The 8,861-nt window shown below is 48.1% G+C and overlaps 1 protein-coding gene across 1 annotated transcript in view; it reads right to left on the bottom strand.

Annotated features, from left to right (window-relative positions):
- Positions 1-889: 889 nt before the first annotated feature.
- nop14 (NOP14 nucleolar protein homolog (yeast)) overlaps positions 890-8,861 on the bottom strand; it is a 72,944-nt gene continuing 64,972 nt past the window's right edge. Inside the window, exons 17-19 of the mRNA XM_085974636.1 lie at positions 8,303-8,421; positions 5,217-5,372; positions 890-2,543 (exon numbers count right to left, since the gene is read on the bottom strand). Of these exons, the coding sequence (XP_085830762.1) occupies positions 2,444-2,543; positions 5,217-5,372; positions 8,303-8,421 (375 nt within the window). The 3' untranslated portion in view covers positions 890-2,443. The remainder of the gene's footprint in view (positions 2,544-5,216; positions 5,373-8,302; positions 8,422-8,861) is intronic.

Below are 8,861 nucleotides of genomic sequence, written 5' to 3'. Positions count from 1 at the left end.
AACTGCCCTCTGAAATGACCTAGCAAGCCACTCAGTTAAGGGCAATTAGGGATGGGCAATAAATGCTGGCCTTGCCAGCAACGCCCACATCCCGTGAATGAATTAAAAAAAAACCTTAGGCTTCACCATGCAAGCCACCCGGTAAAGCATTTCAGAAAACACGTCCTCTATCCAATCCATTGCCACACCAAAACATACGTTATACCCACTCGCAGGAATCGCCTTTCAGTATCGAAGCCTTCAGAGTCAAACACTATTTCAAGCTAAAGCATGACGGTAGAGCAAGAGGACTCACAATCGAGCCTTGGCTCAGCGGGTAGCACTCTTGCCTCGGAGTCAGTAGGTCGTGGGCTCAAGCCCAAATCCAGAGACTGGAGTACATCATTCAGACTGACACTCCAGTGCAGTGCTGAGGGAGTGCTGCACTGTCAGCTGAGACGTTAAACCGATGACCCGTCTGCCCCCTCTCAGGTGGAGGTAAGCGATCCCACAGCACTATTTCGAAGAGCAGCAGGGGAGTACGCCCTTGCCTTAGTTTAGTTGCATATATGTTATTAATCTAGCTTTGTAAGTAAAATAATGCAGAAGAAATTTACTAAGTGTGATAACAGAAGTGTCCTGGGCCAGTATTTATCCCTCAACCAACATTACTAATACAGATTATTTGGCTATTTATCTCATTGCTGGTTGTGGGACCTTGCTGTGCGCAAAATGGCTGCTGCCTTTCCTTATGTCACAAACAGTGATTACACTTCAAAAAGTACTTCATTGGCTGCAAAGCATTTTGGAGCAATCTGAGGTCGGGAAAGGCGCTATATAAATGCAAATTCTTTCTTTCTATTTCATATATACATGACAGGCCAAGAAATAATTTTCAGCAGACAGTATCTCCAAATAGGTCTCGGTTTTATTTATATATTCCTACAAAAACGAACGTCAAAATTTGCTGCTCAAATGCAGATTTGCTTAGCATCACCGCTTTAGCTATTACCCTGATGTCGAAACACAGTTATTGGAGGCAACGGGCTGTGGTGAAGACGCTTCACCTCACAGTCATCTTCAACCACGATTTTCAATAGCAAAAGGTTGCCTAGTTTCAACAGAGTTTTACCACGGACCCGATTACACCCGAGCTTTGGCGAGATCTTCACAAACGTAGGGCCCCGGATACTCGAGCTGTCGCTCCAGCCATTCTGTATTAGTCAGCACAATGCATTCCGGGCATTAGCCGCAATACATTGCAATGTGTTCCCAGCATTAGCCGTTATTCACTATTACATGTCCCATATGCATGTACAATGTAATGCAATACTGCAGAATGAGACGGGTCCAACAGCACGCACCCTGCAGCTCAACCAGCTGAGTTATTAACTAACAAATTTCACTTAAACCTGCACACAGCTCCCGAGTACGGTAAGAATTCACGTCAAGCTGTACACTGCTCCAGAGTGCATTAGTAATTCATGTCAAGCTGCACACTGCTCCCGAGTGCAGTTAAGTATCTGCTCCAGGTTATGAAACTACCACATTGACGTAAAAACCCGACTGGTTCACTAATGCCCTTTAGGGAAGGAAATCTGCTGTCCTTACCCGGTCTGGCCTATGTGTGACTCCAGACCCACAGCCATGTGGTTGACTCTCAGCTTCCCTCCGAAATGGCCACTAGCAAGCCACTCGGTTCTCCGCTACGAAAAACTGCAGCGGTTGAAGGCGGCGGCGGCTCACCACCAATACTTTCTCAAGGGCAATTAGGGAATGGGCAATAAATGCCGGCCTTGCCTGCGACACCCACGGCCCGCAAATTAATTTAAAATAAAAATCTGAATGAGCTGGACCAGATGATAAAACAATAATGGTGATCAATCTTGGAATGCTTGGGCCGTCTTGCACATGAAACCCAGAATATGTTGGAAATGCACAGTAGGTCCAGCAACATCGGAAAAAGATAAACCCAGGTCACCGTTTTGGAACAGAAACGTTGAGCCGTTTACAGATGCTGCCTGCTGTGTAATTCGTGCATTTTCTGCTTTTATTTCAAATTTTCAGTAGGTGTGTAATTTTTTAAAAACAAAGTGTTCACATCATTAAATAAAAAAACCCCAGTAAACAGTAAGCTTACAGCAGGCGTCGGGTGTTGTGCTGCGTGGCTAAGAGCGAACCCCCTGGAGAATCACTCCGTGTAACATTCACCCCTTGCGCCTGCCATTAACTGGATGGTGACTAAAATGCTCGCAAAGCCCCGTCGCAGCCCATCACAATGAAGGGTGGGGTTGGGCGGGTGAAGATTTATTTAATAACTTTTTTGCACAATTCAATCCACGGAGCGTGGGAAGTTTTAATATATGTTCCGCGCCACCTCCTCAGGAGTGTGTGACGCTCGCAAGGGCAGCATCCCCTCAGTCACAGGAAGTGGCACACTCTCCCGGTGAAAGGGTGAAGGTTCTCAGAATTTCCTCTTCTTCCTCTTCATGGCCTTCCACTCGCCCTCTTGGGTGGCCAGATTGTGGAACAACATCTTCACCTTCCTCTTCCTCTCTGCATCCCTGCAACAGTAAGCAAGAATGTCAGCTGAGCACGACACCACGTGTTTAAACAGCCCGCTTTAGTCCCTTCACTTCTCCCTGATTTTTCATTATCACAGACTGCACCGTAGGCTTTTTACACAATTCCATTGAGGTGCTAACATCACAAGATGGATATAGATGATCCAGAAAGACAACCATATCAACACGTGGCTACAAGGACAGGTTGGAGAAGCTGGATTTGTTTTCATTACAGCAAAGGAGGTTTTAGGGGTGATTTGATAGAGGTGTACAAGATTATGACGGGTTTGGACAGGCTAGATGGGGAAAGGCTGTTCCCACTAGTTGATGGTACAAGGACCAGGGGACACAGATTTAAGGTTTTGGGCAAGAGATTCAGGGGGGATGTGAGGAAAAACTTTTTTACGCAGCGAGTGGTGAGGACCTGGAATTCGCTGCCGACGGAAGTGGTGGAAGCGGAGACACTCAATGTTTTCAAGGGGAGACTGGATAGGCACTTGAGGGAAATAAACTTGCAGGGCTGCGGGGATAGAGCGGGGGAATGGGACTGACTGGATTGCTCTACAGAGAGCCGGCGCGGACTCGATGGGCCGAATGGCCTCCTTCTGTGCCGTTATGACTCGATGACTCTAAGGCCAAGGCAGAGGCTGGGTACTCGGCGATGAGTAATGACCCCTCAAACCTCTCCACCGTCTGCAAGGTGCAAGTCAGGAGTGTGATGCAACTAGATTGATTCCTGAGATGAGAGGGTTGTCCTATGAGGAGAGATTGAGTAGAATGTGCCTATACTCTCTGGAGTTTAGAAGAATGAGAAGTGATCTCAGTGAAACATACAAGATTTTGAGGGGGATTGACAGGGTAGATGCTGAGAGGTTGTTTCCCCTGGCTGGAGAGTCTAGAACTAGGGGGCATCAGCCATGACCTTATTGAATGGCGGAGCAGGCTCGAGGGTCCGTATGGCCTACTCCTACTGTTCTTATGGAACGCTCACCTCTTGTCTGGAAGGGCTCAGCTGCAAGAGGCTCAACAGCATCCAGGTCATAGCAATCCGCCTGATCGATTCCCCTGCCACTGGACTCAATGCGCCGATCACAGGTGCGCCGCGGCTGCAGTACGTACCATCAACAGGATGCACTGCGCAACTCGCCAAAGGTTAACTTTGACAGCGCCTTCTAGCCCCGCGACGTCTGGCAGCAAGATGGACAATGCTGTGGAAACAGCGTTACCTCCAACTTCTCTCCCTGACTTGGGCATTTAATCACCGATCTTGAGTTCAGGACCCTGGCACTCCCTACCCAATGCCACGGTGGGCGCACCATCACCACACGGACTGCAGTGATTCAAGGAGACGGTCCACCACCACCGCCATCAAGAAAACTAGGCATGGGCAACAAATGCCAGGCTTGTCAGTGCCACCCACATGCTGAGAACACACAAAAAAGGGGGAGGTGGAAGGGGTTGGGAACTTTTTTGTGGTTTTTTTTTTGGTCGGTCAGTCAGTCCTAGATGCCTCACTGTATATATATACACACACACATACACTTACTGAAGGTTTTATTAAGAAATAAACTGCAGTTGTTTATTCGGATATTCTATGCCTGCCCACTTATAGTGGACTTAATTTTTGGTAAGCAGCTAAATCAGGCCAGCCTAGTGTGGGATGCCTGAATGAAGAGTGGGAGAGTGTGGAGAGGTAGGAGATTCGAATAAACTCGGGTGTACGTAAAGGCGCAGGGCAGGGCATAAGAACATAAGATGTAGGAGCAGGAATAGGTGATTCGGCCCCTCGAGCCTGCTCCGCCATTCAATAAGATCATGGCTGATCTGATCTTGGCCTCAACTCCACTTCCCTGCCCGCTCCCCATAACCCTCGACTCCCTTACCATTCAGAAATTTGTCTATCTCCACCTTAAATATATTCAATGACCCAGCCTCCACAGCTCTCTGGGGAAGAGAAGGGCAGGTTACCCGGACAACCTGTTAATCCCGTCTGGATAAACCAACACATTTTAACATACTGGTTCAGTCCAGATGGACACAATTTATTCAGTATGTCACAATCGTAATTATGTTTGGAACATGAAAAATTTAATTGTGGAAACAGTTTAGGTGTAAACAAGAGAAAATGTTCATATCCAAAATGCTAAAGGAATAAAATGCGACGCTTTGTAATTCAAGGTCCTAATCGGAGTCAACCGCATTAAATGGCAAAAAAACCCATGAACTGGGAAGGATCGGGAACCCCATCCAAAGGCTCAGATCAGCCAGGCCGTATCATTAGATGTTAGCCGTGACTCAGTGGGAAGGAATCTCTGCGTCAGAAGGTCGTAGGTTCAAGCCCCACTCCAGAGACTCGAGCACACGAGGGAGTGCTGCTCTGTCGGAGGTGCCGTCTTTCTGATGAGACGTTAAACCGAGGCCCCGTCTGCTCTCTCAGGTGGATGTAAAAGATCCCACGGCCACTATTTTGAAGAAGAGCGGGGGAGTTCTCCCCGGTGTCCTGGCCAATACTTAACCCTCAACCAACAGCACTAAAAAAAATATAGATGATTTGGTCATTATCTCGTCGCTGTTTGTGGGAGCTTGTGACGTCCCGAGGTCATGAAAGGCGCTATATAAATGCAAGACTTTCTTTCTTATACCCTGTACAGGGCTAGGTCACTGACTGCTTACCTTTCCATGATATCAGAAAACTTCTGCCTGGCCAGGAACTGTGCGTCTTTGCGGATTTCTCGAACAGCTCCTTTAAATTCCCGTTTATGCTTGTGGACAAGCCTCATTTGCTCTCTCTCTCGCTGGGTGCCACCTCGCTTTCGGCCGTAGTCTGAGCTGGAAGCACAAGTTTCAATCCTGTTATATCAAAGCAATTCCCCCCCCCTCCACCACCTCGAAGGCATCGACTCCTTGCTGGGGTACAACTCCAAGGGAAACCTATTGATACCCAGCCCAAGTGACCCTTCGTTGACAGTGAACCTCAACCAACACTCAAGAAGCTCGACACCATCCAGGAGAAAGCAGCCCGCTTGATTGGCACCCCATCCACCACTTTAAATATTCACTCCCTCCACCCCCGGCGTACCGTGGCTGCAGTGTGCACCATCTACAAGATGCACTGCAGCAACTCGCCAAGGCTTCTTCGACAGCACCTCCCAAACCTCTTCCACCTAGAAGGACAAGGGCAGCAGGCACATGGGAACACCACCACCTCCAAGTTCCCCACCAAGTCACACACCACCCTGACTTGGAAATATATCGCTGTTCCTTCATCGTCGCTGGGTCAAAATCCTGGAACTCTCTCCCTAACAGCACTGTGGGGGTATCTTCACCACACGGGCTGCAGCGGTTCAAGGCGGCGGCTCACCACCACCTTCTCGAGGGCAATAAATGCTGGCCTTGCCAGTGGCACCCACATCCCAGGAACGAAATAAAAACATTTCAGCAGGTAACTCAACCACAAAGGTCACTGGTCCTATCCTTACCCAATCCCCATGCACACGCTCAAGCAGTAGGGGGGGGGGGGTCGCTGGATAGCGAACAGTAGTCAGAACCCTGGCCAGTTCTCCCCATCTAATGTAAGGACCCTGCAGTAGATCGTGGCCACGCTGGCTCAAATCAGGCATAGACCGAGAACTGAACCTGGGACCTCTCTGGTGTGTGGCTCAGTTTAGGTGAACTTACTGAGCCATCGAGACAGCGCACTTCCTTCTCGGTTAAACTGCTTCAAAGACCCTTTGAATAAAATCGAGAGAGATAATGGAGGCCATTCAGCCATTATAGCTCATCGATTCAGGAAAAAAAGTACTTGCTCTACCCGCTCCTCCCATCACATCATTTAACGGAATCCTGAATGAATCTAAAGCCTCTTTCCTACTGACATTGTGTAATCCAGATTCTGGCTCTACAAACCAGTTCCTGGTGCTTACACAGTGGGTTCTGGCTCCCTGGTCCCGGCAGCAGTCTCGTAGACCCAGTCTTCATGCATCCCGGTACCAGGACAGGAATCAGATTGATCAGCATAGACACTGGTAGCCGACTCTTGGATTCTGGGAGACCGGCCCCTGTATCATACAGCGCCAATGGAAAAGCAGCTTGCTGTTTTCGCCTCCGCAACCCCACCCAGAAGGTCATTCCAAGCGTTGATCACCCTTTTTGTGTGAAGATGTTCTGCCTGACATCTATCCTTAATTGAACCCGCCAGCTTTAGCCTGTACCCATTCCCCCACCTGGTTATAGGAATTGCCGGACGAAGAGAGACCGGGGTCCGTTTAGTTTGCCTTCTGCCATCCCGGTAGTCACACGATACAACGATAATGGAGCTGTTGACTAATCACAGCAATCACCATCAACTAGTCTACAACAGACCCATACATGAGGCGTGGAAATACCCGCAGTGGTGGAGAGCTCTGGGAACCATAGGTCCAAAGTCACCTTTTCCTCCCAAGTACGCTACACTCACCACATTTCATGTCTCAAATTACTCCTATACTGCATCCCAAAATGTTATTTTACATACGAACACAAGAATTAGGAGTAGGAGTAGGCCATACGGCCTTTCGAGCCTGCTCTGCCATTCAATAAGATCATGGCTGATCTTCGACCTCAACTCCACTTTCCCGCTCGATCCCCATATCCCTTGATTCCCCTAGAGTGCAAAAATCTATCTACAGGAAACTTTCTTTTATCCGGCATGGACGGGACCGACGTGGTGCCGGTTCATCAACAATTCCGGATAACCGAACGCTATAGTAAAAGATACGGAGCTCAGAGCTCCGTATAAAGCAACAAACCCTGTTGCTTCAGAACAATCGGCACAAGTTGCAAGCGTCTCTGTAGCTTAGCAACAGCTTCAGCTACACCCTTGCACAGCAACAAATGGAGTAAAAAAAGTAATAAAAGTAAAAAAAGTTACCTGAACCGACTCCTGAATTTTGCCGGTGGATAGAGTGTTCCGGTTATTTAGGGGCCGGTTAATTGAAAGTTTCCTGTATCTCAGATTTGACTATACTCAACGACTTACCATCCACAGCCCTCTGGGGCAGAGAATTCCAAAGATTCACAACCCTCCAAGTGAAGAAATTCCTCCTCATCTCAGTCTTAAATGGCCGACCCCTTATCCTGAGACTATGCCCCTAGTTCTCGGCTCTCCAGCCAGGGGAAACAACCTCTCAGCATCTACCCTGTCAATCCCCCTCCGAATCTTGTATGTTTCAATGAGATCACCTCTCATTCTTCTAAACTCCAGAGAGTATAGGCCCATTCTACACAATCTCTCCTCATAGGACAGCCCTCTCCTCCCAGGGATCAATCTAGGTGAACCTTTGTTGCACCGCCTCCAAGGCAAGTATATCCTTCGTTAAATAAGGAGACCAAAACTGTGCACAGTACTCCAGGTGTGGTCTCACCAAAATACCTGTACAATTGTAACAAGACTTCCTTACACTTATACTCCAACCCCCATTGCAATAAAGGCCTTCCTAATTGCTTGGAATAAATCTATCTGATTTGCATTTGAACGAATCAATATTAATTGTATCCAGCGCCTCCCTGGAGAGCCTGTTCCACAGATTGACCACTCACTCACTGAAGTAGTGACCGTCATGGCTACTTTGAAAGAATTAAATGTTGTTGATTTTCCGAAGGACTACAGAACTACACGAATAGTGCTAGTTTAGTTTAACCCACGAGTCGCACTGCTTCATGGTCTCGTGCATAAATGCAATCACTGCCACTCAACACAATGCGTGATTCAGCGTACTTACACTTCCACTATTTTGGGTGTGAACAGCTTTAAGGGGACTGGCTTCTTCTTTTCGAACTCGAGCGGCCGATAGCATGTTGGCCTGTCTTCCATTTCCTTTAGGACCTCGTGATACAGTTCCTACACATTAGGAATGAGCTCGGTTTAAAAACAAATAACAACTTGCATTTATATAGCGCCTTTAACGTAGTAAAATGTCCCAAGGCGCTTCACAGGAGCATTATGAGATATTAGGGCAGATGACCAAAAGCTTGGTCAAAGAGGTAGATTTTAAGGAGTGTCTTAAAAGGAGGAAAGAGAGGTAGAGAGACTTAGGGAGGGAATTCCAGAGTTTAGGGCCTTGGCAGCCGAAGGCACGGCCACCAATGGTGGAGCGGTGAAAAGCTGGGATGCGCAAGAGGCCAGAATTGGAGGCGAGCAGAGATCGCGGAGGGTTGTAGGACTGGAGGAGGTTACAGAGATAGGGAGATAGCCACAGAAGGACGTATATTTTATTCCATCACCCTCGTACCGAGACATGAAATACCATCTTGGCCGCCTCGCCCCTTCCATTTTGAACA

This window comes from Somniosus microcephalus, chromosome 1, assembly GCF_052327205.1.
Source record: "Somniosus microcephalus isolate GS21.2 chromosome 1, FLI_Smic_1.0, whole genome shotgun sequence".
Classification (NCBI taxonomy): Eukaryota; Metazoa; Chordata; class Chondrichthyes; order Squaliformes; family Somniosidae; genus Somniosus; species Somniosus microcephalus.
This window is presented reverse-complemented; position numbering and strand designations above follow the sequence as displayed.